The sequence below is a fragment of the Zootermopsis nevadensis genome, unplaced genomic scaffold (genome assembly GCF_977971745.1).
Source record: "Zootermopsis nevadensis isolate Lab colony 2312 unplaced genomic scaffold, Znev_1.0 Znev_ptg000021l, whole genome shotgun sequence".
NCBI lineage: Eukaryota > Metazoa > Arthropoda > Insecta > Blattodea > Termopsidae > Zootermopsis > Zootermopsis nevadensis.
In genome coordinates, this window is record NW_028259153.1 from 12,626,051 (window position 1) to 12,642,491 (window position 16,441).

At 38.4% G+C, this 16,441-nt stretch overlaps 1 protein-coding gene across 2 annotated transcripts in view; it reads left to right on the top strand.

The window, feature by feature from the left end:
• The window catches only part of LOC110840380 (uncharacterized), a 32,956-nt gene extending 17,222 nt beyond the window's left edge, over positions 1–15,734 (top strand). Inside the window, exons 1-6 of one of the 2 annotated variants that reach the window (XM_087352897.1) lie at positions 6,213–6,361; positions 7,393–7,557; positions 8,489–8,726; positions 11,147–11,320; positions 12,032–13,203; positions 14,001–15,734. In XM_087352897.1, coding sequence (XP_087209023.1) covers positions 11,294–11,320; positions 12,032–13,203; positions 14,001–14,154 — 1,353 coding nt within the window. In that variant the 5' untranslated portion in view covers positions 6,213–6,361; positions 7,393–7,557; positions 8,489–8,726; positions 11,147–11,293 and the 3' untranslated portion in view covers positions 14,155–15,734. Of the gene's footprint in view, positions 1–6,212; positions 6,362–7,392; positions 7,558–8,488; positions 8,727–11,146; positions 11,321–12,031; positions 13,204–14,000 lie in introns of those variants that run through there. The other variant, XM_022085567.2, reaches the window with a different exon arrangement.
• Positions 15,735–16,441: the final 707 nt, after the last annotated feature.

Sequence of the window (16,441 nt, forward strand, 5' to 3'; positions counted from 1 at the left end):
ACAATACACTGCTCTTACGGGAGACAGCGAAGAAATTATGGTGTAAAAATACCTGTATATAAGAATTGGCTATAAAAGCCTAGTTCCATTTGTTGAAGCTCGTAGGCATTTACTGACGGACTGGTCGCTGTGTCACTTCGCTCCTAGGCCTGCCTGTATATACGTACATAATGGATGAATTCGTTCCACTGAGAGTACTTTGTCATTCTATAAAGAAAGCGGAAATAACGACTCACCAATTCAGATCTAAATGTTTGCACTTCGTGATGGACGAATTTATGGAAACTGCATGCCAACTTATTGAAAATTATACTAACTCACTATCACAGATAGGTTCACATATTGATAAGTTACTTCCTTTAATGAAATTATCAATTTTTATAATAATAATTGTTCGTTTAAAATAAAATATTTTATGTACATGGCAACTTTTCCATTATATATAGTGATTATTGCAGAAATATGCACAGGAAGATATAATAGTTTTGAACGCTTTAATTATCTCCTTTCTGACGTATCTTCGTTTGAATTCGCCACATATTATCATCTCGGTGATCAAATCAGACAACTAAGTGGGCATAGCATGCAGCACGCATGGAAGCGATAAGTTACTTCTTGAGAATTTTAGTCGGAAAACGTGAAGGTAAGAGACAGCTTCAGAGACCTTGCGTATATCAGAGAATAATATTAAAACGGATGATACAGAAATAGCATTTGTGACGATGTGGACTGGATTCATCTGGTTCAGGACAGGTTCCAGAGGCGAGCGGGGCTACCTTGTACGCCGATGATCTTTGGGCTCTATAAACAAGAAGGTTCTTGATTATGCAAGCTAAAGTTCGCTTCGTAAGAAATATTCTACTTTAATGAGGCAAGAAATCTGATCGGATTTACTCACACGAAACTGAACAGTTGAAATTGTAGTGATATTTAATGGAAACGTATAGGCCTGTATCCGCAGGCTGCAGTCAGAAGAGAATGCGATGAGGCAAATGTATTAAAAAGAACTTTCAATCGTTCGTATGCGCAAACGATCATGCGGAATGAGTTGCTAAGAGTGTAGATTTGGTTGAGTTAGATTGCGTTGGACTGAATATGCCCGTTTTTCACCTGTATACCCTGGATTGCCCAGTAAGCCCTGATAGGCTCGAATTTGCCCCATTTACCGGTATGCGCAGGCATTTCCCGATATTTTAATGTATTTTCAGGTGGGTTACGTTACGTTACGTTAGGACATATTTGGTTAATTTAGGTTAAGTTAGAATAGGTGAGGTTAGGTGTAGGTAGGATCAGTTAGGTCGGCTTTGGCTACGTTAGATCAGGTTAGATTAGGTTAGATTATTAGAAAGATTCAGAGTTTTAACAGCGTTCAGAACGTCATATGTATAGCTAACAGTGCCATGTGTGGCATAATTTTTTTATACGTACATCTTAATTTAGCACAGGAAGAGCCTTGGTTGTAGTGACTATTACAGATGCCGAAGATCAGATTAGATAAAATCCTCAAAGTAATTTATTCTATGGTTGCTTCCACACGGGACGGAACGTAGTTCGTAGTCCGTCAGCTAATGCATACATCCTGCTAGTGTACAAGTAGCGTGCACGAGGTCTGCACGCGATCTTTGTTATTACAGGACCCCTTGACCTTCATTGCCTCTTCTTGCCCCCCCCCCCCAACACACACACACACAATTGTCGTTCGCGGTCTTACCCCTGATTTATTACGTGTTGTGTTATCTGACATGCTGTTCCTCTTATATTTGTTTATATGCCGAGGCCTTCGTAATTCGTAGTGTTGTAACTCAACTTTATACGGTGATTGTTACAGCTGTCTTGTGCTGGACTTTTTATCTGCATCTGCTGCTACGTTTAACGCTTAGAGCTTATTTATACTTTCAATAGGCCTGCGTATTGTTAAACGTAGGCACAACTTCGATGTACATCTTACCCCTGCTCAGGAGGACAAAACCTTGTCGGCTGTATGCGATTGCTCCAATATATTCACAGCTACCGTCAACATTGCAAGGTCGCAATTGGGCAGGCATGCGGTTAAGATGGAGGGAATCTCTTGGTAAAAATTTGCTTGGAAGACCGAGAAAGTATGGGAGAACAGCATTGAGATGGTTCTTAAATTATGTTGTGAGGTGAATGGAACTTTGTCTGGATCGTATCCAATGACGCTCTTTGGTACTAACGAATATGTTGGATCTTCGCCTTGCTGCCGTGGTGTTGTTAATTATTTAGTTAATTAGTTTATATATTTTAATTAAATAAATTTCAGAGGGAAATTGTGTAAATGTTGTTTTAAAATAGAAGGTAAGTAGCCCATTCTCTTCAAGAGTGTCTCTAATATTATGATTCGATGTACTATTATGTCTCAAGTGGTTTATTCTTTTAGGTGTTCCTGTTTTAATTTCTTCCTTCCATAGTTTAAAGTATATAACGTACTTGCTTACACCCGTCCGTATCTGCACATTTGTCATAAACTGCTGTTACATTGTTTCTAGTTTCTGTGCTACTCTAAGCATAAACGGTTCAGGATGAATTAAGTAGTAACGGGAACCGAACTACGGAAAGAATTTCTCTTGTCCTGATGCGCACGCCATATGAAATATTCCAGAGGATTATGTTACTCAAGTTGTCACACCGCAAGTTATGACCCTAGTTTAGTCTTGCTGGCGATTATTTTCGAAGCATAATGTGACTTTCAGCTTGATAAACATGAAAAATATGTAGCGGATAATGTCTTCCGTCTGTAAACATTCACAGTCAATTAAAATTTATCATTATGATGCAAGATGGCGTAAAGCACAGTTCAATTTTTGTCCTTCATTAGGCTGCTCCTTACGTTTCCAATCACACATACGTAGTGTATTTGATAATGGAAAGAGCTGATGTGATATATCTTATAATAGGCCTTTTAATGTTTTCGCTATTGCTGGCAACGCACTAAAGTTTATATTGGTTACGGGAGCTATCAGATGGAGGTGTGTTGGGGTAATCTGTTGTGTTAACTGATTAACATGGTCTTTGAAGCTTCAAATCGAGTTCTATTAATAGCGAAATGCGGACTCAGTGGCTGCGTGCTTATCAGTAATTATAATTGCACAAGCAAGGCAATACAAAAATTGACACATCACAAGGAAGGTAAAATTACCAAAAAGTGTTAGAACGGCGGAAAAGCTTCAAGCTTCCAGTTGTGATATCTGATAGATTACCGTTTTCCCAAGTTTGGATTTTTTCTGTCCTTCTCGGCGAATGAATGGGATAGGCCATGGATATTTAGTTCATCTACATAACATTAAATGGAATATATTTGGATACAAGATTTCGCTTCCTGTCCCTTTTTGAGACATTCCTCATCAAGAACGGTCTAAAACAAGGAGATGCTTTGTCTCCCTTGCTCTTTAACTTTGCGCTAGAATACGCCATCAGGAAGGTCCAAGGTAGGCAGGAGGGTTTGCAATTGAACGGGACACATCAGCTATTGGCATATGCTGATGATGTTAATTTATTGGGGGACGATATAAATACAATAAAGAGGAACGCAGAAGTTTTACTAGAGGCTGGTAGACAAGTGGGGCTGGAAGTAAATTCAGAAAAAACTAAGTACATGTTAGTATCTCGTCATCAGAAGACAGGCGGGCAAAATTATCTTAGGGTAGCTAATAAATCCTTTGAAAGGGTTACAAAGTTCAAATATTTGGGAACAACAATAACAAATCAAAATGATACTTGTGAGGAAGTTAGGAGGAGACTAAATTCCGGAAATGCTTGCTACTTCTCAGTCCAAAATATTTTGTCTTCCCGTCTGATTTCTAAGAACCTGAAAATTAAAGTATACAAAACAATAATCTTGCCTGTTGTTTTGTATGGGTGCGAAACATGGTCTCTCACTCAGAGGGAGGAACACAGATTGCAGGTGTTTGAGAATCGGGTGTTGAGGAGGATATTTGGGCCTAGGAGGGAAGACGATGGGGCGTGGAGAAAACTGCACAATGACGAGCTTAAAAATCTGTACTGCTCCCCCAGTATTGTGAGGGTGATTAAGTCGAGAAGGGTGAGATGGGCGGGACATGTAGCGCGCATGGATGGGACAAGAGGTGTGCACCGGGTACTGGTTGGGAAACCTGAAGGGAAGAGACCGCTGGGGAGACCTAGACGTAGATGGGAGGATAATCTCAGGCGGGATCTATGGGAGATAGGAGTTGAAGGAAACTGGATTTTGTTGGCCCAGGACAGGGTCCGGTGGAGGGCTTTGGTTAATTCGGTGATGAACCTTCGGGTTCGGTAAGCCATCTAGTTAGTTAGTTAGTCCCTTTTTGTAATTACGCGTTTTAATATTTGTTGCATTTGTTTCCTACAGGATTAAGCACACGTGGTTTCCGCCTCCGCAAAATTTAGGATGTCTGTGTCCTGAATAGAGTGGGAATTTTGTCGTGGGGCGTGTTTGGGTATTTTGTGTAAAGTTAAACTTTATCTTACATACAGCGTAATATTGGGTCGAAGAAACTATTGTTTAACGTGTTAAGCCATCAGATGTTATATCCTGCTTATAATATAATGTGGGCGAACAATTTTTCATACATTAAATACAAAATAAACTATTCATTTTTTGTCATAGGATTTGTTCTACAATATTTATAACTGTCTATCCAAAATTCATAGTTATTCTTGCCTGTGTCACTCTGCTGTTCACCATCTCAGTAATTAAGCGTAATACAAAGAACCACAGCTTTACAAATAAAGCTAGTTAACCTACAAACATTTCCAAACACACGCCTGATACTTTTGCATAGGAAATATAATGTGCTAACAAACCAGGTAAACACCTCTTTATTGGTCTATTATTAATGGCTTGTTGTTTGACAGTAGTCATTAGACGAAATGATTGAGCAATTTATATGCAGGCTTTATGTCCCATCAATTTATAGACTGCAATTTTCTTTTCTGCCGTCGAATGTAACGATTAATTGCCATCGATTGGGACAGAGCACACATCGTTAAACAGTTGAGGGAGCGTACATTTTGACAAACGTTAATTTGAACGTTCATAATTCAGTGCTCTCTTATGTTAGTACTTTGTCTTAAAAATTGTTAACAAAGATCGAAACGCCGAGAATCTTAGCATTTGTGGTCGATTCGACATCGATCTCTAAGCGTTCTAATCTTCGTATAGCCTTCCTTCTATTTCTTTTGTTATACGTCGGTCTATTAAATAAAACATAGTTTAAGGGGCATGGGTGAGGAAATGTTTCTTTCTATTGTGCCTTCAGATCCAGTTGAGCATAACGTGGTATTTGGAGTGCCACGACTAATAGAGACGTACGTATACCTCTGTGGTCGATTTACACGCAAATTACAGGTCACGTTTGCTGAAACGAAAAGTATTTTGATGCGATATAAACGGAGGTGCGTGACTAGAACGCGTTTTTCTGCGGACTTTCATTTCTTTACAAAGTTGTCATACATAGTCAGTATAACACCCATCATCGTGCAGTATCATTAAATGCTGAAGATCTACTAGATTACCAGTCATTTCACAAAAAATGCGTTTATGTGTTTGTGATTGTAATGAGAAATCATACAGTGCATTCACTGATAAAGTTTAAAGCATTTGTCACTTCGCGACTTCTGGCTGGAGCTGCATGACTCACCGCCAGACGCTACAAGGCTTTTCCAATACGAGTCAATTATCGCTCAGTAGAAAGAATAAAATCAACTTACCTAATAGCCAGGCGCTGGTGACAGATGAGTTCAACTTTTTCAGTTAACGCATTGTAGGAGGAGTCAGGAGTAAACGGGAAGATGTAGGTCGCCCCCCAACACAAATAAATCTCGATCTGTTGTTATTCTTTGGGGTTTGGGCGCCGTGTAGACTCGTAGGTAGATGCCAGCATTTCAGAGAAACAATGTCTCCATCTTCAGGGCTGTCGCCACTTTGTCCGCTGTCGTGTGTGTTGACGAAATAGCCCATGCCATGCCGTCATGAACATACTTGATGTCTTAGTGCCTTTATTGTAATTGAATATGTCTGAATTGTCTCCAAAGGAAGACAAAAAAATAACTCTATTTGTCACCATCACAGACTATTCTTATTGACTGAAATCCTGAGGTCAAGACCCACTTGTCTTGTTCAAGAAGACACGACTTCCATTACCACGAATTAAAGATGGCATCAGTACTTCCCTTTATATATACGCACGCTGTTTTGTTCAAATTTTGTTTTTAGCCTTGGTACTCGGATGTCTTGTGTGAATCCTGTTCTTCAGCATATATCAACACCTTTAGATTCATATAAATGGCAAGCAGTGGAAGGCTAGATTTTAGTATCTTTGCAATCATGCCGCTGCTTAGACTGGTAAGTGAAAGCACAAGTTTTGCTGCCGTTCGTGTCACTGTCACACATAAATTCTCTGTTTGTTTTTATTAATGTGTCAGGGTTTCTGACATCGTTTGGCTTTCTTCGACAGATAGAACTCACGGATAATGTTGTTTCATCTTGTATTGTTTGAGAAATAACACAAAATAGTTCGTTATTGAGACAAATATTTACAAAGATAAACCTTAACCAAACAGAATGAAGTGACTGACTTACCTGGATGATGCCGGTACTTAACAGGAACCGTTTAAGACAATAAAGTTGCTAGAGCAAGACGTTAATCACTTTAACAGTGGAGAGATCGACAGTGGGTAGAACTTTGCCTTTGCTTTCCTCATATCCCTTCATAACATGACTATTAAGCAAGAAATGTGGTTTTAAGGTAAAGTCATTGACTTCTAGTCATTCTGATAGTTTTGACACGTCAGTCAGTGTTTATTTGTGTTACCTTCAAGATAAACTTTAGATGAGGTGCGGACACACTAATATTTTCATATATTAGCATTGTGTATGTGCTTCTTAACTTCTTATGTGTGCGTTTCTTTGATAACCTGAAATATGAAGTGGAGTAACAAGTGGACAATCTCTACAAATTTCCCAAATTAGCTTATAGGGGCCGAGGAAAAACAAATATAAATTTTCGACACGTTAATAGCCTCAATCCTGACCAAACCTATGATACACATACGCCAGGTTAATAAGTCAATATGTTATATTAGAAATATAAAACTTTTACCGAGTACAGAAAATGTTGATCGCGTAATATGAAGGAAAGAGACCACTTGGAAGATCTAGGAATAAATGAGAGAATACTAGATGTAAAGATTGGTGGGGGGAGTTGGATTAATCTGGCTCAAGATAGGAACCTGCAAGCTCCATACAAGGCGGGGAATTTCTTGACCAAATGAACGATTAGCTTCTCAAGAACGACCATATTCAATGGAGTTAATTATCAACTTCAGTACATGTGTAGAGGATGAGGCTTGTTAGCCACGAAGAGGCTGTTCTAGCTGGTGCCGACAGCCGTGGTCGTCCTGGCAATGTTCCAGTCTCCTCTGGGAGCCGAGGAGCCCAGTGTCCGAGACAAGCAACGCCTGGCTGCTAGAAACGCCCGCTATTACTTTTCCTCGGACGTGGAGGATCAGGTCAACGGCTTGACGCAGCACCGTGATGAGGTACGAGACGGCCTCAAAGTACGAGGCTCCTTCTCCTACAGTGACGGCTTCCTCAAAAGACAGGTCATCTACGAGGCCGACGAAAATGGCTACAGAATCATTAGGTAGACGTAAGAATTGAAATCTTAGCATCATAAATGTAAACCCAGAACTGATATTGATAGGGGTAGGGTGTGACCTACTCCGTTGGTACTGTCTTCTGATGTCCTCTTGCGCTAGTCCTTGATAAGGTTGATGGTGATAAATAAGTATCACTGGTTGGGAATAACTGAAATACAGTAATCCCTGGTTAACATTGGTTATCCTAACCGCCGATTTTCGTTGTTTAAAATAATTTTTCCCCAGTATGTTATTTGGCTTTACGTATTCGTGGTTTAAATTTGTGTACTGGCGAAATAAACTGTGTTTTGGCACCAGCAGATCCGCATTTTCTGCAGGTGGGGCGGTAATGCGTAATCTGGGGTAGCTCAATCAGTATAGTGTTTGACTACTGGCTGGACGCCTGGGATTCGAACCCCGGTAGGAGCAGAAGATTTTTCTTTTAGCATCTGCGTCCACCCAGCCTCCTATACAGTGAGTACCAGGATGATCCTTTCCCAGAGGGTAAAGCGCGGTCAGGGCGTGACGCTGATCACTGAACTCCATTTCGTGTCGAGGTCAAGAACGAGGAGGATCTGTTCTCTTCCCTCAAGCGTTTCGCTGGCGTGTAGCGGAACAGCTTTATTTACGTTATGTCTGTAACACACTTGAAACAAATTTCAGTGCTTCTTTTACGTCACTGTCATGACGTATTTCTTGGGTTCAGTAAAGACCAAGGTTCGCCGTACACGTTGTTTCCTACAAGGCCGTGGTCTAGCCAACGACAATGGTTTTTTCGGAAACCTAACACCACAGTAGTGGAGGAATTGTTACGATTTCTTCTTTTTCGCAGGGATAATATTCAGCCTTTGCCTGGACCGAGAGTGAACCGCCGCCGAGGTTCGGGATAATGTGGACGGCTCAGAGAACAACTACAATACACTGACGTTCCTGCAGCAGACGAACGTTGATTCCATATGACGCACTTTTTATCTAGCACAGAGTAGTGCCTGAAACTGCTCTTTTCAAATTTAGAATCCGAGGCAACTTTTTGCTAATAGCGTCGAGACATTATTGCATAACAGTGGAAGGTGAGGTCATGGAACATATTGTTTAGTAACATTGTCTTTTTATCACACTATGCAACATGTAACAATGGTATTCGGACATTATTGCCTAGAATTGACCTCGGATGACATTAATGCAACAATAATCTACTATAACTCCATGAAAGGAGCTCTTTTTCAGAAGCTGATAGTAAATCAACCAGATAAGAAAGTCCCTCAGTCTATTCCATATCATGACACAGTATTTATTTTAAAATATATTTTAATATTATTCTGCCATGTATCCGTAGTTAACCCACGTGGTCTCTTCCCTTCAGATTTCCATGTTAAAATTGTGTAGGCCTATGCATTTATCTTTTCCAGTCATGCTACATGTCCTCCTTGCGTTTATCACCTCAATGCAAATTATGGAGCTACTCATTATGCAGTTTGCTCGACCTTCCTCTTTTATTTTCCCTCTCTTCGGTTAAAAAACAGTTTCAGCGCCCTATTACCAGAAGCTCTTAATAACAGCAATGAATATTATTCCTGCTTCAGCGTGCATTGTATGAAATAATGTGACTCATTTCCCTTTGTTATGTCTTGGTTGTAAGTTATAATTATTGACTACAAAAGTACGCTAACTCCTGGAACGAATTCTAAGAAATAAACTAAATTTCCAACATACTTGTTCCTGAAACAGATTTACTCCTTGTGGGCTGGTATTTCCATTAACGAAAAATAGAAAAGACAAGAAACAAGGATGTCTGTGTTGAAACAACTGCAGATATTTAATATATCATTATGAAACTGTGCACAACTGTTATCATGCAAATATAGCATTAATAAATACTAACTTTACCGTCGCATGTTTAATACAAATGTAAAGCAAATGCAGACTTCGGTTCCTGTGTTGCTCCCTGCCCGCTTGTCCCCGGTCTGACTGATGACACGCCACTTTTGACGGAGGGGTTGCATAATCAGAATAACTTTCCAACAGCAAACACTAATTAGTCTGAGAAGCCAAGCGGCACACGAGCGGATTGACAAGAAATAAAGGCAAGCTTCGAAGTTTCTGTAACTTGTGTTGACAAGATCCCTTTACCGATCTGCAAGACGAATCCAGACCACATCTTTATAACGTGTTCCTTTATTATTCGTTTTAATATTGTTTTTCCATTTACGCCTAAATTTCCCAAGTAGTCTCTTTCAGGTTTCGTATGCATTTCTCAGCAGTCTACCCACTTTTTTGAATATCTTCCATTGATTTGGGAGACAGCATACTAACCCAGTATTATAATGAATAGTCTATAAAACGGATATGAAGAATATCAATAATCCTACGTAGCCCTGTTGTATTTTATGGTGATCTGCTTATAGCACGAAAGACGCTTTTGACACTCACGGAGAATAGACGACATCTGGCTGAATGCGTATTCATGCTCAGTATCACATTACATTAATAAAATGCTACAGAAGGTCACCAAAGGAACAGTCTACTTCTGATTAAATTCTAAACATGTTCATTTCTGAATAAGGTAAAAAGGCTGTTTGGGTGCGGTGTTTACAAAGGAATTGCGAACATCATGCTGAAATGGAAATAGAGTCGTATGTAGCTAACGCTTTAAGTATCGGATAAATAATTGTAAATGCGTTAATAATAGCAGCAGTAGCTTTATTATATGATGTCATTTATTAATCTAATTAATAATAGGTTCCAAATGCATACATGAAATCAACCACCCGTATTATAGACATAATATTATTCACAATCAAGAGCTCAATAAAATAGCTCTCCCATTGTAGGTTTGAAAGCACTGACATAGGTTTAACTGTTTGAAATGTCAGTTATACATCTATTTTAAACTAAGACGCTATTGACGGAAAGAGAAAGTAACATAGTTTAACTATGGAAAATAACACGAAAGTGACAACAACTACCCTCCCGTCAGCTTGTTATGAACGGTTTGTTTTACTGTATAAATACCCTACATACAATACTGTGTAATGTGGCAATTACAGGTCTCGAATTTCAGAAGAAGCTGGTTTCCAAACCTTTGCAATTCATAAAGGCAACAACATCAAATCTCTCAACAATCTCAATTTAAGAGAATTTGAAAAGAAATAGAATTCATTAAATATAAAATTAATAATTTGATAAATTGTATTTAAGCAATGGGTAATTCATAAGTGTAACATCACGACTCTGCAGTGCCTTGTTTTCGGAAAGTTTTACCACAAAGACAAATTACCCGACAATGAAAACGTAGCCTCCCGAGCTCGAAGCACGACTGCTAGTTGTTAAATACGACCGACCTATACTAGAACGTGGAACACGCTCATGTTGCGATCCACGTGTTTCTTTAAATTTAATGTTTGGAAGTGTAATTTGTATAGTGTATAAAATAATTAAACCTCTAGGAATGTGCTTCTGATTGAGTTTGTACTTTTTCTGTGACCTGCAGCTGACAGAGGCCATACCGTCGAAACTGGTGCACACACCAGTTGTGCGTCGGTTTCACCAGGAGAAGAACTCAAGGGTGAAAGTGGTATTTAAGCTTGAGGGTGAAAAGAAGGGCATATAGTAGTGTTTGTGATCTGACGCTGACGAGATGGAAAAAAAGTGTCTCGTTATTCATGTAAGTGTCTTAGGTGTCAATTACATCAGACGACTTAACTCGCTACTCGCCGACGAATTCACTGTCAACTCAGTTGGCGATTGATTTTGTTTGTCTAATTATACAGAAGAAGTTAACAGGCTCTATAATTTTCTCATAGATTCACTGAAGTTTTGTTTTAAAATGGCACAGGAATTCGTTTGGGCTTTTTATTCTGTGCTCCCATTCTTCAGAAGAACTTAAAGACTTGGGAAAGTCTGAACGCTAAAAAAAATTCTTTAAATTTTTTCGAATATATTTTGACATGTACATGATACGACGCTAACAGTTCTGAGCATTAGTAATGAATTTTTAAAAACACAACATTTATTTATCGAATTAATGTATCTTGGCGAGATTTCGGGTTCTCTATGGCTGAGCATGAATATGACTGTCTTCTGGGATGTGCCACCATGTAGTCTGGTAGTCGTACTCTGGTAATCGTGTTATGTATGTTTGCACTTTCTGATTTAATTGCCATAAAACTGTAGAAGATGAAACAGTAATGTAATTTCTTCCATTCACCACATAGTTCATCTCTCTTATGTTTAAATATTTGCCTTCATCACTTTATGCTTAACTACTTGTAACTTACATCTACGTCTGTAATGATACTCATGTGGGTCTTAAGTTAAGAACAAATTTATATCTGTGATATATACCCACATACCTCGTCTCTTAACCTTGTTGCAGTTTGTTGCACTGATTTTTGCTTCTGAAGCATGGGCCCAGCAGTTCAACTCTTCTCCAATCCACTCATTGGCCAAACAGCAAGTTACTTCCTCCCAAGATACCAGAACAGGTGAAAATCAGAAACACTTCCGGTTTCTCACTGTGCGCATAGAACAAAACCAAGATACGACACCAGTTAGCTCTACTCAAACATTTCAACATAGCAGACAGAATAATGTAGTTGTTCAAGAAAGGTTCCAGCAGTCAATGCAATCAAAGACACATGAAGGAACAATCTCTCTTACTACTCCAAGAAACATTGTGAACGTCCCAGTTCCTTCTACCGCTAGCCATCAAAGTACTGCAGGACCACATAGTGTGCATCAAACCCAAAGCTTTCAGCAAGTATCACCTCAGACACAGATGTTCCAGCCATCAAGACACACGCAACAAACTTTCCAAACTTCTTTCCCAGTATCTCATCAAGGTTTCCAACCTTCAACCTCCTTCCCTGTTCAACAGCAAATACCGATCCCTATACAGAAAACTCAGATTCCTACAGTTCAGGCACAACGGCAGCCTCTCTCTTCTGCACATCAACAAACCATTCAAACAACAAACCCAGGAACTGTCCAGATTAAATCAACCTCAGTGCAGCAGACTGTACAGCAGGCACACCAGTTTCAGAACACTGCACTCAATGGCCATATTCAGCAGCAAACTGCACCACCACATCAACAAAAGTTGACTGAAGGAACTACAAGATCTCAATCTAGTTCCTTACAAACATTCCAAAGTCAACAGTTCTCCCCTCAGAATGAGGAACTTCCTCAGGGGAAAAGTCTTAGAAAGACAACTTCCTCTCATATTCAGCATTCTCAACAGGAAAGAGTTAATGAAATTAAAGCATCTCAGTCACAACAGCAGCAAGGGCCTCAGAAGGAAAATGTGCAGAATGAACAGAGAGCAGATGAAACTACTTTGAGTCCAGAGGAAGAACTGTTTCAGAAACAGGCAAAGAATGCAAAATATTCCTTTGATTCTGCAATAAATGATAACATCATGGACAACACTCAAATCCGTCAAGAAAAGCGTAATGGACTCGAGTTATCTGGTCTCTATTCATATAGTGATGGATTCTACAAGCGTACAGTCCACTACAAAGCTGATGAGCGTGGTTATCGAGTAACAAAGTGAGTGCTATTTTGCTTTTATCTTTATCATCAGTTTAGTAATAAACTCATGTGATGTAGTATATAAAAAAGGATACTTGTGGGTTATGGGACACATCGCTTTAAAAATAGGTTAGGTTAGGTTAGGTTAGATTAGGTTATGTTAGGTTAGTTGTCATTTATTGAAATAAAATATAATAACTTTCAAGTATATGTCATTTATCCACACACATTAACATAACCTAACCTAACCTAACCTATTTTTAAAGCGATGTGTCCCGATAACCCACAGGTGCCAAAAAAAGTAAAACCGCCTCACTTCACATATGTGGGCACTTGTGGAGAGAGGAGGTAAAGCTCCTTCTCATTCTTAACCTCAGCACTACAGCACTAAGTAGTGATGAGTGGTCAGCATTAGGCCCTGACCGCGCTTTACTCCCAGGCTTTCCCTGTTATCCATTGGACAGGAGGCTGGGTGGTCCCCACAGCCAGTCTGGATACAGAGGCTAGAGGAAAAATCCTCTGTTTCCTTGGGGATTGAACCCCAGTCATCCAGTCTGTAGTCACTCATGCAGTATATAGTAAGGCAAATTCAATGCACTCCAGTTTTCATATTCTTTGTTAGATAGAAAACTGAGTATATTTTGATTAGATGACACAGTAATATGTTTAGAAGGCCACCTTTGCTTTATCTCTAATCCTAGTATGTATGCTAACTGAGAAATAAATCAAAAACTAATTTTGATGTATTCAGTTTACAATTTGGCAGCATTGCTTAAGAACATTATAACTTAAATGCCATCTGTATGTGTTTTCAGAGAAGAAATTGAACCTATTGGGAGTGGCCCACAAGTGAATCTAGATGGAGATGCTGTAGTAAGCACAAATATTGGAGGTGTGAACAACATGTATTCCATCACTGCAGCTGACATTCAACAATTAAGGGAACCTAAAGAAGATACAGAGATATAACAACATTTTTAAGAGAGTGACCTTCTTTCCTGCTATAGGATAGTCTGTTAAACTGAAATGTACATAGAAGTCATACATGTTATCTGTAAAGTATTCATTAAAATAACTTCTCCATGTGTCTGATAGTACAGACTTATGTGGTCGAAAGTCAGATATCATGTCAGCATTACGAAATGCTGTTAGTTCCAAATAAATATTCAAACACATTGAATTTCACATTTGTCTTCAGAATTTTGTGGAAACAGTGGCTAATAAAAATTTCTAAAACAAAACAAATACAAGAAGAATTTTTAAACTAAACTATTTGAACAAAGTAAGGCACTGTTTGGGACTTCTCATTTTTGAAAGGACAGCAGCATTAACAGTCTCTGTTCTAAAAAGGCCATTAAAATGAAAGACAGTCTGCTTCACTGATTAAACAAGCATTCATATTGTGTCTCAAGTATGATGTAGGTTTTCTTTCAACCTAAAGCAATGGTTATACAAATGCTGCAGGATATACCAAAATGTTTCTTGATACATGGCTGTTGTTCCAAGAAAAACATACCTTAATTTCTTTGGTTAGTTTAAGCAGATACATTGACCAGCATTAATCTGATTGATCATTATAGATTCTATAATAGAAAGCTCAAGCTATAATTTTCAAACTATAGTGATTTAATTGATGCATCAACGTTACCATAATACATAATTGCTATTCTTGCTGTACATATAACACTTCCAAATTGTTAATGTTGTTGGATGTGGTACAGTAATTACTAGCATTTATACTGTAGTCTCTCTAGTACAAAACATCATTTTCAGGAAGACATGATTGCCATTCATTCTTATTGTTTGTGGCTTTATTTCTTTCTTTGTAATTCACAAACAGCAATAGCATAAAGGGTTTATTAAGATGGCTGTCTTCTGGATTGTTGCACTGTGTAGTCTGGCAGAAGTCCATCTTCATTCTTAGCATCATTGTGTTAATACGATTAGTGAAATCTACCACATGGATTCCCTCACCATGCCCAGCAAGTAAGAAACTAGGCAGACCAAAGAAATAATAACTGTGGTACTCTCATTATGCTCAGATAATAATCTGGAAGTGTGTATTTTACCACCAAGAAAATCTCATTCTGATTTGAAATTCTCACTGCAGTATGTCCAGAGTAGAGTACCTACAGTTTGCTGTTTACCATTTACTTTAGAAGGGTCTAGCATTCTTTATTCTCATTAAGTTTTGTACTTGTAAGTAGTGAGAACTGATGTGATAAGCAGAATACTCATACTGAATACAGCTAAAAGTAACATTTAGCATGGTAAAGATGAATCCTAACAGTAAACCACCACATCCCCACTAATGAAATTAAGTATATTAGTTCAGAGTACTTATACCATATAAAAATTGAAGTATGTTCATCATAAAAGTCACAGTTATGAATAATCTTGTACTTTAATTGTACTGTAATTTCATGTTGTGGTACTAATGAAATTGATATTCTTCACAATATGGGTTAGCCCTGTGAATGATCCACAGAATGTAATTAAATTATGATTGAAAAACAACACGATGTTAAATAAAATGTTCTTAAAGGATGTATACTATTCAAAAGGTTTTCCTACCTGAAATGTCTAGTATTGAATTATGATAGAAAATTTGGGCTTGGATGACACAAAGGTGAATAAGGATTAGAATGGAAGATGTCAAGTCTTCTGGATTGTAGCACCATTTAATCTGGTATAACAAATCTAAAACTTCTTGACAATGGTGAAGAGTTAATTGAATAAAAATTTACTTGGATATTATCCATCGTCTAGTAATAAAACGTAAAAAAAAACGTTTTATTACTAGACGATGGATAATATCCAAGTAAATTTTTATTCAATTAATCTGGTATAAGTTTACCAACGTTTCAGCAGTCCTTGTTGCCTCCATCACCAGGGAGATGATGGAGGCTGGTGGTGATATGTTGTTAAACTTCTACGACACTACACTATGCTACAAACCTGAAAACAGCCATCTTCGGACTCTGCTGTGAAACTCTTAAATTCTACTATGGAATAGAATGGCCCTGTGAATGATCCACAGAATGTAATTAAATTATGATTGAAAAACAACACGATGTTAAATAAAATGTTCTTAAAGGATGTATACTATTCAAAAGGTTTTCCTACCTGAAATGTCTAGTATTGAATTATGATAGAAAATTTGGGCTTGGATGACACAAAGGTGAATAAGGATTAGAATGGAAGATGTCAAGTCTTCTGGATTGTAGCACCATTTAATCTGGTATAACAAATCTAA